This window comes from Anabrus simplex, chromosome 3 (assembly GCF_040414725.1).
Source record: "Anabrus simplex isolate iqAnaSimp1 chromosome 3, ASM4041472v1, whole genome shotgun sequence".
In the NCBI taxonomy this organism is placed as follows: domain Eukaryota; kingdom Metazoa; phylum Arthropoda; class Insecta; order Orthoptera; family Tettigoniidae; genus Anabrus; species Anabrus simplex.
Genome location: NC_090267.1, coordinates 463,976,738 through 463,998,303, shown reverse-complemented (window position 1 = coordinate 463,998,303; position 21,566 = coordinate 463,976,738). Strand labels below are relative to the sequence as shown.

The window sequence follows — 21,566 nt, the reverse complement described above, 5'->3', positions numbered from 1 at the left end:
GTTTTGTGAAACCACATGTTATGTGTTGTTGTGTAGTTAATCTACAGTAGTAGCCGCGAGGCACGACAGAGGCAGAAGACGGAGCAAAAAGCGCGGTTTATGCTAGTGTTGCTATGTGACAGGCAATAATGAACAAATGAAGCCAAGATTAATGTATGATGTTCTGTAAACAGACGTGATTCTCGTGATTCTTGGCAGGTTCGATCCTGGCTCAGTCCGGTGGCATTTGAAGGTTGCTACAATGAAATGGAGCCAAAATTATCGTCTGAACAGCGGAAGGTAATCTACCTAAAAATACAGGATATCTGTATACAGAACATCATAATACACATTAGGTACTGTTGTTTTTTGGTCCAGCTTGGTAATATATTATTATATAGATATCTCCTGGCAAAGTGTGTATACATTTTAGTGACACCCTCTGTATATCAATTATACAGTCTACATTTACAGACAAACACACCGCACCTTTCTTTGCAGCAATATTAATTAGGTGACAAGAGTATCCTACAATGGTTATGTTACCAATTTCCCGCTTCAAATATTTAGCCACACCATTCTTTAATCCTACCATTACTTGAGTATTATCAGTACCAAAAGCTAGGCAGTTTTTTTTAATTTAATGGAATGCAGAATTTCTGAAAAGTTGAGAGCAAAAGATTGGCAATGTTACTCCAGTAGCATCCCCTTCTAAATTAGGCACAGAGAGTAGACAACTCTGAATTTCATTGTGTTCAGGCTTTAAAATGTTACAACAATAGGATATATTTTGAAATCGCTTTTATTGCTTCCATCAGTAGTAACAAAAAATTCGTCCACCTGCAAATGTGGTACAATTTTCTCCCTTTCTTCTATGCACATTTCTGTAATGATAGCCGCTGTTTTTGTTCCAGCACACCCATATCCTTTAGGGATTTCCAAATCAGCAAACATTTTGCAAAATGAAGCCCCTGTGCGGTCAGCACAGTTTACTGGCAGGTTATGCTCTATGATAAATGACTTAAATAAAGCGTCTTGGCATTCGCCACAGGATTTACATCTTGGTTTTTACATGAAAAGTTCAGTTTCCGATTTCTTTCTACACACTGGACACTCTCTTTATGTTTCTTCATTTGGACAATTTGAGCATATCGCACTTCCTATCATGCAGAACTGAAATATAACACCTACAAATGGAATAAAATGTGATCGTTGATCCCTTCCTGGACTCACTCACACTCTTCCTTATAAGTGCTTTTAAACACTGCATAATATTTCTTTTTTGACATTTTGAACAAAAGGTAATTAAGACATACAACCAAGAAACACTACTACGTGATGTAACAGGAGTACTGACGCAGGTCCTGCCCCGGGTAGTTGTCTTTGGCATACCACTTGACTATATTATAGACCAAAAAGGAGTACATCACTGGCCAGTGTGGCTGGGCTACCTGTGCTGTCCTCCAGTTGTGGTTATTAGAACTACTATCGACCAGCCATACTCAGCCATATATCTATAGAACAAGGAAACATGCGGGAGTTTAAAATAATACTAAAATTACTGAAACTGCTCTCAAAATCGGGGAATCATCCCAGCAATTGGGAGGACCAATGAAAAATCAGGAGTCTCCCACTTAAATCGAGAGAGTTGGCACGTCTATGTCTATTATTTGCGGGATCTATATCTTGAATCAGTGTTGTTTACATATTCTGACTCCATTATTACTTCAAAATCACTTTCATTCTACCTCCTAGAGATGAGAGCAACTGGTGCAGTCTATATGAAGTACCCTGATACTTTAAATTGAGCTGGGCCACAGTTGGGAAAAAAAAGGCTAGGAATAAAAATTATCCCTTTATAACAGGACCTTGCAGAGCATTTAAAATTGACTTGGCCAACTCTATTTCTACAGTGCATAAACTAAAATTAGGTAGTAATGCATTCCACTGTCTATGAATGATGTAGTTCAAAGGATTGTAGAATTATGGACCTCAATCATTCGGATCAGATCTCTGGTTCCAGAGCTGTAAGCCCGAATGTGATCAGATGACTTTGACAGCAAGAGACTGCCAGCAAGCGGGATCCACAAAATTAATTTTCTGTGTCACACTGGGTAGCGTTCGTTCACATGGAAGCAGCTGTTATTGTAGGTTCTACATTTGGTTACAATGGAGTAATGAGTTCTGATAGTGATAGCTGTGGTGAAGATATTCTTTTGATTTACAAATATTTCAAGAGAAACTAAAAATTGATGATTGCAGTGGATAAGGCAGATTTTCGAGGAGGAGTCTATGGGGAAGAGAATAGGAACTGAAATATAAACTAACAAAACAAAGCTATTATGTTTGATTTTTTAAAATTTTTCATTCAATTGTGGATACTTAGTTACAATCACATTCATTCTTAATAATTGATATGGATATTTTACTTAGAGTGTAGGTAAACTTCTTTGACCTTCTCCAACAGATTTTAGGTGCTACTTTTTAGGATCACCTTTTTCTCCTCTATGTAGACAAGATTCAAAACCTTTCCTCAGAATATCGACTCCAACTTGATTAACTTCCTGGTAACTGGGCACCTGCTTACGACAGCGGTCCAGCCATGCAGACACGTTCTTGTAAGGAGCTAAATCAAAACCCATTCCCTGGAAAAGAATATAAAATTTAGTCTTTAAAATATATTTACAAAGTATGGCTAGAAATAACCAGACTAATTCCTTGCCCATTCCCGGTGGCTATGACAACAGTACTATGGCCATCTGATGAGCATGTATGCAGGGTAAGAGGTACAAGGGGTAAGCATGGCTGCTGCTCATGCACCTAGCTCAAGTCCAAGGCCTGATAATAAACATCTGTTCCATCCGTGGTGACTCTTGCAAATTGAGGTGCTGTCGAGAAGTTTCAAAGTGGTAGCAGCAGAAACACAACAAAAGCAAAGAGTTAGTAATGATGAATACAATATTATCGTTCACTGTGTGGCAGATCTATACTATGTATAGCCACTTGGGCCCTGAGGCTTGCTTGAACATGATGAGGCATACTCAGGACCAAAGAATCCAAATTGTTTTGGGGCAGTTTACCCCATCCTTGGAAAGGAGCTTCAGTCAGTTGCAAAATGTGAGCACAAGGATTCAGACAGTAAGCAATTGCTACCTTCAGTTCATGTCATGCTTGTTTAACACAGTTGAATATGCCAGCTATACAATTTGCTATATGATATGCCTCTCAAGGAACTGATTAACTACTCTGGTTGAATGGAAATGAGTATTATCATTCACTAGTATAAAGCCCTTGCTGACTGTGGCAGCAAATCCTGTAACTACAGTTCGGAGGATGTGTTTCTGTATACCAAGCCAGCCATCAGTGCTGTAGTCCCAAATTTCTCACAGGGTATTCTCTAAGACAGGGCAAGACAAATCCTGGATACAGGACCACCCTGATGTTTAAAATTAGTGGGTTACAGCTAGCTACAACAAACTTCCCTCAATTTGGCATAAATCAGGCATAGAGAAATATATTTTATGATGACAAAGAAGAAATCCATATTTGAATGCACGAGTTTGAAAATCTTAATTTGCTTTCACACCAGTTTCCTACTGGACCTACTTCCAGATATTTATTAACCTTTTCACTCCAGTCAACTCCTATAGCAGTTGGGAGGGAGCTGTGCCGCGCACCCGGTGGACTGCTGTAGAAGTTGCATGACTTTTGGCTGTTTTTCGTTTTGCTATGATAGACTTCTGGGGAACTTCTGCCTTGGACATCTCTTGTGGCTGACTAGGGAGTCTATGGCTATGATCACCAGATGACAGGCGTAACCAGTTCGAAGATAAAAGTAATGTGTCCGGTATGCTACTCATTTTGCACCTAGTTGCTCCCCTGTGCTGACGTGCTTGTGCTTCTTGATTTAGCTTAGAATCGCTTTAAAATGTGAAAGGCCTGATAACGGAGGAAAGACACACTGCAGAGGAAGCTCTTGCCTCATATTGAGTAGTGACTTTGAAGAATATGATGATGATAGTGATTTATCATCTAATTCTGGTGACAGAACGACTTCAATCACACCTTCTACTTCAGGCACATTTTCTACTTCAGTTACCACTTCGTCGTCTAAAAGGCCAGTCTACTTCGATGATTCAACTAAACATGAAGATTGGTGAGGATGAAGACCAGGTGCCTGAACTACTGAGCAGAAAACTAAGAAAAGAAGAACCTGAATCCATAGAAACATAATTTTGACACAGCTAATTTCAGACTGAAAAGTTTAGTGGACAATGCTAGCATGTTCAGTTTCTTTCAACTGTTTTTTAACACGAGTATCATAATCTTCTGTGCGAGGAGACTAATAGATACTTTTCTCAGAAGGTAGCTGCAGGAGGAGTTCCACCTTGAAAATAAAATAAATTACATTTAACCTCTTCCTGTTCTCTCCTCACATTGCGAGCCATATGCGGATGGAAGAGCGGAGCGAGACAAGCATCTCGTACAGTAGGCTTGGTGAGCCACTCTCTGCTCGCATCCAGAGGGTCATGCCACCGAACTCACTACGCCTGAGTGAAAGGGTTAAAAGATAATCCACCGGGCGAGTTGGCCGTGCGCGTAGAGGCTGTACCTTAATTAAGGCCACGGCCGCTGCCTTCAAACTCCTAGGCCTTTCCCATCCCATCGTCGCCATAAGACCTATCTGTGTCGGTGCGACGTAAAGCTGCTGGCAAAAAAAAAAAAAAAAAAGATACTCCAAGGTGCCTCTTTTTTACTTGCAATCACACTTTTCACTGGAATAATGTCCTGAAATGGAGTATGTTGCAGAACAGTGGTTTTGCAGCCAAGTCTTCATGTATTGTATTACTCAGGCTTAAATCGGTCATCTGATGAGGCATCTGAATGTATGAACATAAGGCTGGAGGTATAAGCAACAGTAGTGACCTTAAATAAGTGATGGCTGGTAATGTTACTCATCAAGATGAGCCTTCAATGTTCACGATTACAAACGTAGCTGTAGGGTTAAAATTCACTGACAGAATGGTGAAATTAAAAAAAAAAAAGAAGCCAAAGTAGGAGGTATATGCAAGAAATCAAAGGGCATACTCTAATGAGTGTTAACCAGAGGGCATACATCATAAACCAGCGTGTACCCTCAACTGCAGCCTTGCAAGCCATGTTACCCTGGATAGGAATAAGAGGTGTACACCAAAACATGATGGAACCTTCTCCGGGATGAAGGGCTCATTCCATCTCTCACTGGATTGTCTCCAAACTCTAATGATCCAGTTGTATGAATACAAGCTTATGGTGACACCATCAGAAAGAGGCTCCTTGGCTGAATGGTCAGCGCAGTGCTTTTCAGTTCAGAGGGTCCCAGGTTCCATTCCCGGCCGGGTCTGAGATTTTAACCTTAAATGGTTAATTCCCTTGGTTCGGGGACTGGGTGTTTGTGCAGTCCCCAACATCCCTGCAACTCACACACTGCACATAACACTATCCTGCACCACAATAACACACAGTTACCTATACAAGGCAGATGCCGCCCACCCTCATCGGAGGGTCTGCCTTACAAGGGCTGAACCCGGCTCGAAATGGCCACACCCACCTCTCACGAGCAGCCCTATGATCTGGTTTAAGAGGAGTTTTGGCAAAGGCTTCCTTGATGTCAATTCTCTGTCATGGAGTTGATTACGCACTGTCTTATCTCATCATCATCATCATCATTTCCCTTTATCCAGCTGTAGCCGGGTAGGGGCACTGTCTTATCTGATACATTTAAAAAAAATTATAAATGTAACATTCTTAAGAGTGCCAAAACTAATTTTGAATTTATGAAAAAAAAAAAAAAAAGAAACAAAATTATATACTTTATAAGCCTATATCAATAGTTCTAAATGACAACCTTGTGAGGATCAAATCTTTCTAGTAAGATTAATACTTACAGGATATGTCGAGACATTAGTCAGACATGCAATATCAGCAATGGTGAGATTATCCCCAGCTACCCATCCTGTTGGGGCCAGGTATCCATCCAAGATTTTCAAGGCCTCTAAAACTTGGGCTTTCTTATCTTCGGACACAGACGTTGCTCCTTCGAAGAATACTGGGTACTATAAAAAAATGCAGTGTTATTAGCAACCACAACTATAAAACTCAGAGAAGTTTTCATCTATGTTCAAGAAAAATATTATATTTAATTAATACATTGTGTTGTGTTCATTTCTTGTTCTAGCAAATTTATGGTGATCATACAAAGTTGCATATATACATTGCACAGGTATCTATACCGTAAGCGACAACTGATATACATACAGTAACTACCTAGTATGTCTTACCTCTTTGTTTCATTTTTCTCATATGGGATCGGATGTTAGGCGAGATGAAATTATATGGCATGTTTTTATGACCAGATGCACTTCATGATGCCAGTCTTGGTTAAGGAGTTAATGAAGATGAAATGAATGATCACTAGAGACACCTGTTTTTCGCGAAGTGCAAAATCGTGAAATTTTTGCAAAATTTTACAAATTTGCCTCAAAATGCAGAACTATTTACCTCTAAGCAAAATCACAAAATAATCAACGAAATTATGTGAATACCAATATAAGTGGTCCGTTATTGGACATATTGGAAATGATGTGAAATCGCTTTTTGACCCAAGAAGCATAATGAAATATGATTAAAAAATAATTGTCTCTCTTCTAATAAACCAAATTCCCTTCCTACGAGAACTTTCAACATCAGAATACCTTGAACCATACACAGTGTTTAGGGATCTAGTTGGTAGTTCCTGCAAAGCAGGTAAAGATATTGATGTGATTGCCGTTCTTCTTTCACTGAAATCAGAATATAGGCACTTAGAGGAAGTTTCAGTGAAGGATTTATGGATCCCAGTCAGTAATATTGAGAGTGAGAGGTCATTTTTCTACATAGTTTTAGATAATACTTGACAAGAGAACATTTTTGACTCCCAGTAGTATGGCACTTATGGTATATCAGTATTTTTGAGACAGACTATGCATGTACATTTTCAGTGATGTCAATATCACAGAGACCGCATTAAAATTAATGTGACTATGGAAGGGACGGTTGGTGAGAGAAATTGCTAGCTGTTTTCATTTGAATAATTACACTTTATTCAACCCAAAACCACAACAACATTTTCCATTTGTTAATTTGTAGAACCTTTCAGATTACAATCGCAGCAATTTTCATTACTCGGAATGCACTGCTCCATTTAAACACAGATATCGTTTACACTATCAACAATAATGGACCAAAACTTGGGTATTAAAGATGTTTGATAACCACTGCACTGGAAATCAACCACACATGAGAGTAATCTCTGTTGGGGTGGAAATTGCAAGCACTGAACTTGGCCCTCAATGTTACTCTCACTCAACACATTCGAAGCTGATCTTTCTTGTACACTCCTAGCATACTGGTTTTTCACATCTGTAGCACTTGTAATATGTTTTCCTCTTCTTTGCTGGTGGGCACAGAAGACAAGTTATACGTTTTTCAAGCTTCTCATTGCCAATGTTGATACGCTTCTCAGGGATGCTCAAAATTCTAGAGACAGCGCCTCGAATATCTCTTGGGATCTTGGGATTTGATAATCTTCTTATCATGTGTGGCCTAGTGAGCTGAGCAGCGTGTTCTTTCAGAAAATGTTGCCTGGTCATTTGGGGGCTCCCATGATAGGACTGATGCAAGATATTTGCATTCACAGCTGCAATATCGACGATATGCAAGAAGACTGCATCGGCCACCTTCTTGTTCTTCTACCTGTGCAGTAGTTGGCTGACATCTGATCCAAAGTATCTACTCCAGACTTCGTAGAATAATAAAACTGGATCATCTCTTCCTTTCCCATGTCTGCATCAGTTGCTTTCCCATGGTGCATAGATTATTAACAAAACAGCTTTTTTTCTTTTCGGAACGTGTGAGGGAAGAGTTATGTCTTTAGTGAAGCCATACACAGAGGAACCGACCTTTCTCTGCTTGGAAGGGAAGAAGTTAGTTGGAATTTCTTTCTACTTCTATCTTACTGTTCCAACATAAGTGAGTACCCCTTTCCTCAGCTTTCAAACAAGCTCTACTGAGGTACACCAATTGTCAGCTGTTATATTCCTATTTGTGCCCTGTATTGGTTATGATAAATGAAGAACTGCCTGAGTTGGCATTGTACAAATAACTATTTTTCGCATCAGTTAGGCACATCAATTTCGCTCTGTATTTCTCAGGCTTATTCAGAATATACACTCTGAACTTACATCAACCTCTGAAACCAATTAGCATTTTATCTACTGTTGCATTTGTGCTAATGGAGTAACAGCTTTGAGAGTTCTGAATCAACATATTCAGAAGCTCAGATATGGGTGCAATAGGATCTATATCTCTCCGCTTAATTCGGCTTCAGGGTTGTCAAAATGCAGGCTGCACAAAAGAACGAAAAACCTCGTACCTGACATCACAACAGGAAATCTTTCACGGCCTGTACCATCAGCTGCAAAGACTGAAGTGATGTCCTCTTTGTTAGATTTGAAAACCACCGAATAAATAAGAAGGCCTAGAAAAACTTTCATTTCAATCGTGTCAACATTTTGTAATTCTGGTCAGATAAACTTCTAGTAATTACTTCTCATTGCATTGAGTTTCACATTTGTCCATTGCACTAGTAAGTTCACCATTTCTTCACTAAATATTAGTGTCCATGTTATAACAGGATCCACACTGTTTCCAACTCGAGCTGAAGGTCACAAACCGGGAAGTGAATCACGATATTGTGACGAGGGGTACGCACATTCTGTGGAAGTTCTGTAATGACCATTTGTATCTATTTCTATCATAAAAACACTTAGAATGTGAACCATGAGGCAGTAGCGCAGACCTTTCTTCTTCTTCTTTTACCTTTCCTTCTGTTTCAGTATCGGTATTGTGATCACTCTCTATTTCACTATCACCATCGTCCACATCATTCATGTCTTCTTCAAACCTCTCAGTAACTGTTCCTTTGTAATTTACATCACATGTTCGGACACTTACTGATGTACCTGCACGCTGACTCATTGCAGCACACAGCACTATCAACTGAAGACTGCTTCAAACCATGAACGTGCGGTCACCCAGGCCGCTATGAAACTCATCAGCTTATCGCGGCTGCACGGTTACTTATGACAGATAAGTACAGTGGAGAGGTCTTCTTAAAATAGAAAGGTACTGCAAGCAAATATACTGGGAGGGCGATAAGCGAGGCGTGGCATGTGTTTCTTTTTCCACCGTGGTCATGTTGACCGCACGTACATAGTTAAGGGTTAAAATGTCAGGATAATTTGTTTCCAAACATCCTTATTTTCATCAGAAGTATAACTCTAATGTTTCTTGTACATATGTAAAAATAAAATATGATGTTTTACTGTAAATTGGTATCAGCTATCTTTTGGTTTAGTTTTTATTGCTGAAAATTGAAAATACAATTGAGCAAAATTATTGATGAAATAAACTAAAAATAGCAAAAAAATCTACCAAACGTACTTTTTATAAATGACTGAATTAGACAAAAAATTTCACCACAAACAGATGCCTCTAATGATCATGAATGAAACTGGGTAAGGGGGCGGAAAGAATCGGCTGTGGCCTAGGAATAGGAACTGTCCCAGCATTTGCATGGAAGTGAAAATGGGAAACCACAGAAAACCATTCTCAGGACAGCTGATGGTGGAGTTCGAAGCCCCCACTCCCCTCCTGAATGCAGAACATGAATCCATAGCCATAGTGCATTAACATACGTGGCCACTGCGTTCGGGACATACACTAACTACATGAAAGCTGTGAACTAAACAATATAATATGCGCAGTGTCATTATATTTCGGGTGGGGAATGAAAACTTTTCACGCTCGCTATGGATGTACAGTTTCAGTGATGTCAACATGGATATGAGGTCAAAGAGACCGCATCAAAATTAACGTGACTACGGAAGGGACGGTTGATGAGAGAAATTGCTAGCAGTTTTGATTTGAATAATTACACATTATTCAATCCAAAACCACAACAACATTTTCCATTTGTTAATTTGTAGAACCCTCATACCTTCAGATTACAGTCGTAGCTATTTTCGTTACTCGGAATGCACTGCTCCATTTAAACACAGATATCCTTTACACTATCAACAATAATGGACCCTAACTTGAGTATTAAAGAAGTTTGATAGCCACTGCATTGGAAATTAACCACACATGAGACTGATCTCTGTTGGGGTGGAAATTGCAAGCACTGAACTTGGACGTCAATGTTACTCTCACTCAACACATTCGAAGCTGATCTTTCTTGTACACTCCTAGCATACTAGTTTTTCACATCTGTAGCACTTGTAATATGTTTTCCTCTTCTTTGCTGGTGGGCACAGAAGACAAGTTATCCGTTTTTCAAGCTTCTCATTGCCAATGTTGATACGCTTCTCAGGGATGCTCAAAATTCTAGAGACAGCGCCTCGAATATCTCTTGGGATCTTGGGATTTGATAATCTTCTTATCATGTGTGGCCTAGTGAGCTGAGCAGCGTGTTCTTTCAGAAAATGTTGCCTGATCATTTGGGGGCTTTCACGATAGGACTGATGCAAGATCTTTGCATTCACAGCTGCAATATTGACGATATGCAAGAAGATTGCATCGGCCACCTTCTTGTTCTTCTACCTGTGCAGTAGTTGGCTGACATCTGATCCAAAGTATCTACTCCAGACTTTGTAGAATTATAAAACTGAATCATCTCCTTAAATCAAATTTTAAACTGCAGGGCACATGGCATAAACTGAACTGAGGGATGTACACTATGGTATATTCTTGTACAGTCTGAAAGCTTTCTTGTTGGTGGGGAAGAAGGTACACCAGTGCCTTGCTTAAACGTTACCTAAAATGAAATTCTAAAAGAATTTAAAAGTAGAAAGTCCACATGTTCAATACACGTTCGCCATTTGATAAATGGTCTGTCTAAAAAGCTACATAGGACATGTTTTGACCTAACCTAGAGGTCATCATCAGCTAAAATAACATAAAGAAGAAAGACATATAACAAAAAATAGTGCTACATACAAAATTTGAGATAAAATACAATCAACAAATGCAATGGAAATATATGTTTAAAAAGTGCATAGCTTCAATATTTAAAATACACTCAACAAATACAATGGAAATCTGTGTTAAAATTATACATAGATTCAAAACTTGGATGAATTTACTTGTAAGTGTGGGTCCAACTGTATTTAATACAATATTGGTTGGCTGGAGGAAATACTTAAAAATACCTAATGCAACATTGGAACGGTCGCCAGTCAGTGTGGACGTCTACACCAACCCAACCTGATGTATACAAGCACAGGGCTGCAGGAAAGAGGACATTTTGGCTATACTTGAATTCTCTGTGAAGAAATGTAATGGACTTTTTTTTAAACTTCCCTCCATTTCCAGAAGCATGATAAATAGAACATCTAACTGTCTTCACAATTTTTCTTAGTCAACTTCAATTCTTTTCTGTCAGATCTTTTTAATCTTATGGTCTACTGTATGATAGATATCCATGGTTGATTATTGGAAATACTGTACGTTAGCACTGAACAGTCTATATGTGGTTATCCTCATAATACTATTAAATATATTATCTTTCAGTCTTGAACTATGAAAATGGCTGAAGACATTTTCAAAAGAAAACAAAACATGTACTGTTTTTAAACAGATTAATGTAAGAATAATCAAAGTTTATTAAAGTGGTGGAAAGGTGGAATTTTTTAACTTGTTAGTTGAGTTTTTTACATACTAAAATTCCATCATGGACCAATATGAAATTTATAACATTTCATATCATGCTGCAAATGAGACTTAATATGATCTGTAGCTGGCACTCCAGGAGGAATGGTAAAGTACTATGATAAGAGACTTCAAAGAGTACCGGAGGGTATGGTAGATTTTTTAAGTTCCACATGTAAGACACCAGAAACTTGAGGAAAAGACATAGTTTAAACCACCTAATCAATACACAATGCTGTCAATGCTATAATCTGAACATATTATTTATGAAATGATGGTGGATATATTTTGGTTCTTGCAGCCAACATCAGCACGTAAACACTTAAATATTATAAGAACATAGATGTGAGGAACTATTTTAACATTTTAATACAATTAAGAGAAGGATGTATGGAAGCATTAATGAAATGTTTGCCTCTGTTGTCAGAGGAAATTTATGTCCTACACATGGCAATCATTATTTTCTTGTGGTCCAACACTGTGGTTACTGGGTCAAGGCATGTAGGTGGAGAAAAGTTTCACCACCAGAAGGTTTTATTTTTCACAATCTGCTTTATGTTGCACCAATACAGATAGGTCTTTTGGTGATGATGGGATAGGAAAGGGCTCGGAGTAGCAAGGAAACAGCCATGACCTTAATTGAGGTACATCCCCAGCATTTGCCTGGTGTGAAAATGATACACCATGGAAAACCTACCGATAGTGGGGTTCAAGCCCATTATCTCCCAAATTCAAGCTTACAGCTGCACATCCCGCAGAATGTTAGTTTGCAGGGTAGGAGAGGTGGTGCTGTACAATTTCTTATCATTAGATTGCATGCCAAACGCTGGTCATAACTTTCATATATATATAGAAAAAGCATATGACAGTGTACCCAGCGAGAAGGTTTGGAAAACCATGGTTAAAAAGAGACTTGGAAGAGAAATGTTAGAAACGATGCAAGCAATGTACAACAACTGTGTTAGCAGAGTACTGACCCCAGTTGAAAATACAGAATGGTTTAGGAATAAGACTGGACTAAGACAGGGGAGTGTGCTGTTACATCTTTTGTTTATTATGGTCATGGATGAAACTGTAAAGGAAACACAGGAAACGTATGGAGATGAAGAGATGAAGATTTGCAGACGATGATGTGATCTGGGGAAAGAACAGGAAGGAAGTACAACAACAACTAGATGTACTGAATGAAAAACTGAGAAGTATGGCATGAAAATCCGTACAGAGAAAAGCAAGACTATGGTGATGTCGAGAGGGGAGAGGCAAGGAAAGGGCACTGTGAAAATTAGAAGTCAGGGTCTGGAAATTGTGGACAACTTTAAATACCTAAGAAGTGAATTAATGCAAAATGCTACGGTTGACATGGAGGTTAGCAGGAGGGTACAGCAGGGTAATGCATTCTATCAAAGTGTAAGAAAACTTGTTTGGAGCAAAGAAGAAAAGTAAAGAGATAATGTACAAAATGTACTATGTACTCATAGTGACTTATGCAGCTGAGACTTGGACTTTGACTAGCAGGCAAGAGAGTGGAATTCAAGCCAGTGAGATGAAATTCCTAAGAAGTATGATAGGAAAGACAAGAAAGACAGAGTGAGAAATGAAGATGTTAGGAAGGAAGTTGGGATAGGAAAGCTAAATGACAGAGTTGAAAAGAATAAAATAAGGTGATTTGGACATGTAAAGAGGATGGAGGAGAATAGAATTCAAAGACAGATGCTGGAGGCAAAGTGCAAGGGCAAGAGAGCGAGAGGAAGACCTAGAACAAGGTGGATTGAATCAGTGAAGAGTGGCATGTGAAGACGAAATTTAGACTGAGACAAGACCGTGGAAGAGGAATGGTGGAAGGAAAGAGGAAGATGGAGAAGTGCCATAAATACCCCGACGATGATGATGATGACCAAAGCCTGGGTTCAATTCCAAAACACTCCACAGTGTTCACATCAAGTAAGGGCATTTGATGCTGTTGATGGTGATTCATACATCGGATGGAAATGTTAAAGCTTGAGCAGACCCCTTAGTGTTATTCAACAAGAATAGGCTATGTTTTAACACTAAGTTTCACCTCTCCCTCCCTAATTATGATCATCTCACACCCAAACCTGCAGGTCACCCATGACCAACAAAAAGGAAGACCTGCACCAAATATCTCTGGAAAATACACACTACAATCAATTAATCAATCAAGATAAGTTTAGTGAACAAATTCTCAGCCAGAGTTTATGTAAGCCAGTAGTTAAGCAATTTCAAAATGAAATGGTGCAGTTTTATTGCCCCAGAATTAAATGATAATAAAAAATTTTATGAAGCAGGAGTGGTTTGGGCATATAATGAGGATGGAGTCAACAAGGACAGCATATGTTAACTTGGAGCGACATGTGGCAGGGAACCGGATGGTGGGAAGACCAAGAACCCACTGGATGGACATAGTAAAGGTGAACATTGCAGATCGGGGAAGGACACTGGAGGATGTCGTTAACAACAGAACGTATCTCAATAAGACAGAAGGGAAGAGGCTCGCCAACAGTACCCGGGAAACTGGAACTGTAAAATGATGATGATGATGATGATGATGAAGCAGGAGTCTGTAAACGTGTAAATTTTGAAATGATGTTTTCTCTGGGGTGACACAAAGACGCTGGGCAGACCAACCCTCCCGTCTCACACACTCTCAGTGGTGGTGTCGACAGGTCCAGTTCCATGTAATAAATATCATTTTTGGTCCGTATTGATGATGTAGATTGAAATAATAACATTAAGTTATTTATTAGACCACCTAATCAATACAAAATCGTCTTGGATGATTTACATAAATTTGTTAGCTAATAGTGGGACATGTTTCGCCTTCTCTGAAGGCATCATCAGCCATAGTCTTAACCTTAAATTAAAAATAAGCGTCTAAATAACATGTAGTGATGAAATGAATTTTAAAATCTTGAAGAGATTTGAAGTAAAATAACATTAAAAATAACAGTGATGGTTTGAAAATACAATGTGATGAGATACAATAGTGGAAGTATTAACAAAATTAACCTTAGAAGGCTGCTAAAATAAGTACAATGGAATAAAACAACAGATTGTTATACAACAAGTAGTAAGATTGCATAAAAGTAAAGTTGATAGTAATGGCGGTTATAATTAGACGATGGCGAAAAATCTTATGTAATCAAAGTAAAGAGGAGAGAGTAAAAGTCAAAGTTAGTCGAGAGATCCGAAGTTCATTATGATCTTGAAGATAAAGGATGAAAGTCAGATGCATATGGTGAAGTTGTAGAACACGTTGAGGATATGAAGTTGGTGAATAGAAGTTGAAGAACAGTTTCAAATAGGATCACTATGGACCATCTCAAAATTTGAAGTGATGTTCAAATGTTGTAAATTGTGAGTTTGTAGATATTCTAGTTGAAAAAGCATATACAAGTGGAATCACTTGACGGTGACAAAGATAGCATGTAATATTATGAGTAAGAAGTATTTGCAACAGTAGACTTCTTGCCATCGTCTAATTATAACCGCCATTACTATCAACTTTACTTTTATGCAATCTTACTACTTGTTGTATAACAATCTGTTGTTTTATTCCATTGTACTTATTTTAGCAGCCTTCTAAGGTTAATTTTGTTAATACTTCCACTATTGTATCTCATCACATTGTATTTTCAAACCATCATTGTTATTTTTAATGTTATTTTACTTCAAATCTCTTCAAGATTTTAAAATTCATTTCATCACTACATGTTATTTAGACGCTTATTTTTAATTTAAGGTTAAGACTATGGCTGATGATGCCTTCAGAGAAGGCGAAACATGTCCCACTATTAGCTAACAAATTTATGTAAATCATCCAAGACGATTTTGTATTGATTAGGTGGTCTAATAAATAACTTAATGTTATTATTTCAAGGTCCAGTTCCACCAAGGTGAAGCTCTTTTCAGGAGATGCGGCGGCGGCCATGGGCGCACGAACCACGACGCTCCCACCCTTTGAACGCATGGTCACGTTCAGTTTTAGCAACTGACCCTCAGCCAGGCGTGGTCTGGAACAGAATCCATGGACCGCAATGTGCGTTTGAAATGTCGATGTTCATGTATCCTGCAGTTCACGTGTTGACGCGCAATTTGCTGCGTTCTTCATCGACCCATTAGCCAAGTGATCCACCGTTTAGGGTTGTTGTTTTTTCATTTTTATCCCCGCTCCACTGAGTGAGGGAGGTAGGTACCCAATGCCGAACGTCTGCATCGTAGGAGACGCGGCCATGTAGACCGCGACACTCCCGCTGTCGGCGACAGGCGGGGCCGCCGCTTACAGAGTACGTACAGGACTCGCCCGAGCTCGCACAGTGGGCTCGGCAGGAGTCTCACTCCTTGAGGGAGCCTCGCCGGAGGAGAGAACCATGCGGGGCCGTCCGACTCCTCCTTCTCGAAATGTGAACTTAACTTCTACTTTTCTTTTTGCCAGTAAGAAAAAATTTCAATTGTTTTATGACTTGGAGGATTAGGCATTCACAGGCAGCACATGTGTTATCTATTTGACTAGCTGCCTTATTTGATAGAATTGGGAAGGAGTAAACTTTCAAATGTTAACAGCTAAAGATAAAGAAATTTAGCTGAAGTGACATTTAGAGTCCAGCTAAACAGTGCATTATCTCCATTATTGTTTATCACCATCCTGGGGATGACATAATGGTGAGCATAAAACAATACCTAGGGTGAACTAAATGCAATGGCTTTCACTGATGACGTTATGATATGTGAAAAAACTGAGGAACAAGTACCTACAGTTAAGACTCAATGAATGGAAGGATAAGTTCCAAGAATTCAACCACAAGATAAGCAAACCCAAAAACATTAGTGATGGCAATAAACAGGGAGTGATGACCAGTGAACATCATACTAGAAAACCATCCACTGGAAAGTGTGGAAAGCTTTACATACCTCAGCAGTGTAATATCTCGAGATACACTAACCACAAGGGAGGTGGTAAATAGAGTGCAGAAGAGCTCCCACTTTTACCGTAACTACGAACACTCCTCTGAGAACGAAAAGTATCAACAAAATCAAAGCTGGTGATTTTCAATCAGTACTTCGTACCAATCTTAACATATGGTATCAAAATCTGCACCTTTACTAAGAAGAACTCATCAAGGTTGCAGGCATCTGAGATGAAATTTCTGAGCTCCACAATTCAAAAAACAAAACTGGACATGTTAAGGAATAACATGTTAGAAAGGAAGCACGGATTGGGACATCGTTGGGTCAGCATGTCCGGATTGAGGTGGTTTGGGCATGTAATGAGGGTGGGGCCAGAGTCATGCAGCAGGAAAACAGATGGTGGGAAGACCAAGAACCCTCTGGATGGATATCGTAAAGATGGACATTGCAGATCGGGGAAGGACACTGGAGGACGTCATTAACAACAGAACGTATCTAAATAAGATAGAATGGAAGAGGCTCGCCAGCAGTACCTGGGAAACTGGAACTGTAAAATGATGATGATGATGATGATAAGGAATTTCCAACTGCTGTGTCATCAAAGACCATATTATACTTACTGTAATATTTCTGAGTCTTGGAAACAGAACTGTTGCAGCAAAGTACAGCCTTTGGTCTACAACTGCTCTCTTCTTTGGATCTTTAGGATAGAGTTTATCATCTTTGCTGTACTTATTAGTTAGGTAGCATGCTATAGCCTGGCTGTAACAGTTTAAGATTAACATTACTACATTACTATTGTAAATATCAGATCATTCTGTAACTGTATAAGTTAGTGTAAAGAGGGTGCTATCCTTCAAGGAAACAGTTTTAAGATATCTTGAATTTTGTCACATTCTCTCCGATTAAAAATCTGAGATATCTTGGATTTTAAATTTTAAAGAATTTAAAACCCCAAGAATATTCAGGCAACCAAACCGTACCAGTATGGATTAAATAAAATTCTGGAGTATAAAAGTTTTGGACATCTATTTACATATGCAGCCTTTGAAAGTGATTTGTGCAGAATTATTACAGAAATATGTTGTATTAATTATAACATAATAGACCAAGTATTTTATTAGACATAACACAGCAAGATGCCCACTAAAAGGTAATAGGCAAGGAATAACAAACATCAAGCTGTATGGAAAATCTAAGATTATTATGCAGTACTAATTGACAAATATAAGTATAGGAAAGAAACAAACAGTGTCAAACCAAGTTGAGGAGAGAGAGGTGAGAATTAAAAAAGGGACACATCATATAATAGATGAAAATATCTTGAAAATATCTGTCAGGATGATCCCTCAATAAGTGTCGTTGCCCATCCTCCCGATGAAATTGGGAAGCAGAAACAAGTTCGTCGAAGGCTGAGAGGAGATGGATGTAGAGGAAATGGGATTGATGAGGACTCAAGGTTGCTGCACCAACACCAAATTATTTTAAGAGCTCAGATTTTGTGCTTTCATTTTCACATTCACCTCTTCTGGAACCATCTCCATGTCCGTTATATAAAATAATTATCTGGTAATATTTTGTAGTGCCTTCATTCATTTTTGGGAATGTCTTCTGCTGAGAAGCAATTATTCTATATATGCCTATGTATTTCTGCTGGGGAACAAAAATATGTTTGTTTATCTAGAAGAGTCCACTATTCAGAAGTGTTCGTTAATTGAAGTTTCACTGCATTACATTTTTGTCTGACCTGAAGTGTTTCATGATCCTTCTCATTCTTTACCTGTTATTGTATCTTCATTTTTTCAAAGCATAGCCATTTTTATACAGGCCATGAAGGCTGCTGGAGGAGTGGACGGTAAAGTCTTCCTCTATTTGTAACCCCAGCACTGAGTGGGACAGAGTGGTTAGTTCTATGCCTGGCCACCTTTGCCCCCAAGAATTAACCTGATACTCATTTTAGGGGTAGGCTGAGTGAATCTCAGGGTTATGTGCTCCACTACAAGTGGATGTCTAAACTGTTCAACTTTCTGACAGGGTATCGAATGCATATCCTTCCAGATGAACCTTTACAACCTTGGGTAGGGAGTCCATTCTTCATTCTTCCAGAAAATGAAATTGTCCTTCTTTGAAAACTCTTAATCTACCATATTTTTTGGACCATAAGACACTTTTTGTTACAAAAAAATCTACCTAAAATAAGACGTCTTATGGTCCAGCAGTCTATCATACTTAAGACACTGAGTACACATGATTTTCTACACTAATGCAAAGGAAGACCAAGAAGAAGTAGAGTCAGTGGTTCCATTTACAATAGACGAAGTACGGAAACAAATCACCGACTCAAAGAATGGTAAAGCATGCGGACCAGATGATATTTTTTATGAGCATCTAAAAGAAACAGCACCAGAACTCACGAAAACATGGACAGAGCTCTTCAATGAATGTCTGCGACAAGGAAAAATCCCGGATAAATGGAGGATATCTACATTGAAGGTATTATACAAAGGAAAAGGGGATTCCAGGGACCCGAACTCCTACAGAGGGATAGCTCTGGAATGCTCTCCACTGAAAATTCTGACAGGCCTCCTGGCCAAAAGAGTTAGCAAAATAACATCTCACGCAATCCCTGAACAACAATTTGGTTTCACCAAACAGAAATCCACAATCCAAGCAGTAAGTTGCTTGCAGAAAGACATAGAAACAGCGTTGGAACTGCCAAGAGAGAAACTTCATGCAATATTTATAGACTTCACAAAAGCCTTTGACTTGTTAAATAGAAAACTTATAATGGAGAAATTAGAAAGAATAGTTGGAAAGAACCAAGTAACAAGATTGATACAAAATATCCTATCAAACAATTAAATAGTAATAGACAATAGAGTATCCACAACAGACCCTATGAATCAAACAAATGGAGTTCTACAAGGCGATCCCTTGAGTCCTCTACTTTTCATAATTGCCACCGCAGAAGTACCTAGAGAAATAGACACAGAAAATGTGAAAATCTACGCTTATGCAGACGACATGGTCATTGTATCACAAAACTTGGAAAATATTCGAACAGCCTTCAGCAAACTTACAACATGGGCAGAAAAGAATGAGCTTACTATAAATAGTAGCAAAACGGTAAAACTGACATTCAGAAGAGGAGGCAGACCATCAGCAAATGACGTCATCATGTATATGAATATTCCGATGAAGAACGTACCGCATTTCAAATACTTAGGAATCACACTTCAGACGAGTGGAGATATCTATGACCTTCACATAAAAGAACGAACCATCGCAGCAAAGACGGCAATTAATAGCATAAAGAACCTAAGACAACTATCCTTGCCCACAGCTACCACATTGTTTCGCTTAAAAATTGCTCCCATCATAACATATGGACTGGAAACCATCTGGACACACCTAAAGAAGAAAAATTTCGAAGACATAGAAAAGGTCAAAGCCAACTTCCTCAAAAGAGCACTGTGTCTGTCAAAGTACACATTATCCCGACTTACATATGTACTAGCAAGAGAACAATTTTTCATCGAAGACCTCCGCCTTGACCTGCTTCTACCAGCTACCAAAGCCTACTTGGATGTACTGCAGGAACTCAATAAGAAGAGACAAGAGATATGGCCAGAGTTTTATTCAACGGATGCGATGATATATAGGGAATGGACACAAGCCAGTTATGATCTACGTCATGTATTGACAAGATATGCCGTACACGGTTTCCATCATTGGATGTGTCTAACAGATAAATTCCATGACCCGGACGATAACTGCAAGTGTAAATTATGCGGAGCCTACTGTGACCGATATCATCTGATATTGTGCAACAAAAGACAAAACTCTTTGACAAGTTTCTGTAACAACTAAATGCACATTGTGCGAAATTTATCATATTACAATGCTTTCAACCGGGCGAGTTGGCCATGTGGTAAGGGGCGCGCAGCTGTGAGCTTCCATCCGGGAGATAAAGGGTTTGAACCCCACTGTTGGCAGCCTGAAGATGGTTTTCTGTGGTTTCCCATTTTCACACCAGGCAAATGCTAGGGCTGTACTTTAATTAAGGCCACAGCTGCTTCCTTCTCACTCCTAGGACTTTCTGATCCCATCGTCGCCATAAGACCTATCTGTGTCAGTGCAACGTAAAGCCTCTAACCGCAAGGACAACTCGCCCGGTTGGAAACCACAGAAAACTATCTCTAGGGCAGCCAGTAGTGGACGACACCAGTGATGTGTTTTTAGATAACAACAGAAAATATCATTCATGCTCAGATATGTTCACTCAAATGACATTATCTTATATTATGCTGTTTATCTTGAACTGAAGAGGAATACTGATATTGCAGGTCAAGTGGTGTCCTTGTGTAGGTTGTAGGTTTGTAGCAATAGACACCCAAGCAGCCACCTGTTAGGCAATCACTGTTAGGTTGTAACCCTTACCAGGACATATCATCAGCCATACCAGTCAATACTGAGTTGTGCTTGGACTCATTAATAGCTAATAGTTGCAGTGTAATAATCATAGTAATTTTCATGTGTTAGTATCTGAATTTTCACAATGAAACATTTTAAATTCATAGATTATTTTTTTCAACAAAGTGTTCTCCAGGACTACTTAGAGGACAGTGGAAAGAAATACCCTACACTGTATCATGTCACTTCCCTGTAAATCCTCCAGAGGTAAATATGAATCTAGTTCAATGAACAACCTTTTAACCTGCGAGTGGTCGCTAGCCAAATTGTAACACGAGTGGTGGCACATGAGACTTTCTCTCACATTAAACTTCATTTAAAATAAATATATCTTCTATAATTTTCCGGGATGTAAGAGTGAAACGAATTACGGAAATGAGATGTAAAGACTGCGTTATACA

General features: G+C 38.9%; 1 protein-coding gene and 1 non-coding gene across 4 annotated transcripts in view; both read right to left on the bottom strand.

Moving 5' to 3' along the window:
• Window positions 1–2,319: 2,319 nt before the first annotated feature.
• The window catches only part of LOC136866521 (glutathione S-transferase 1), a 45,313-nt gene continuing 26,066 nt past the window's right edge, over window positions 2,320–21,566 (bottom strand). For 2 of the 3 annotated variants that reach the window (XM_067143569.2, XM_067143567.2), the window contains exons 4-6: window positions 17,313–17,454; window positions 5,907–6,074; window positions 2,320–2,624 (exon numbers count right to left, since the gene is read on the bottom strand). In XM_067143569.2, the coding sequence (XP_066999670.2) occupies window positions 2,457–2,624; window positions 5,907–6,074; window positions 17,313–17,454 (478 nt within the window). In that variant the 3' untranslated portion in view covers window positions 2,320–2,456. The remainder of the gene's footprint in view (window positions 2,625–5,906; window positions 6,075–17,312; window positions 17,455–21,566) is intronic. The other variant, XM_067143568.2, reaches the window with a different exon arrangement.
• LOC136867525 (5.8S ribosomal RNA) lies at window positions 15,777–15,930 on the bottom strand. Its single transcript, XR_010859723.2, has one exon. It is a non-coding gene; the product is annotated as a 5.8S ribosomal RNA (ribosomal RNA).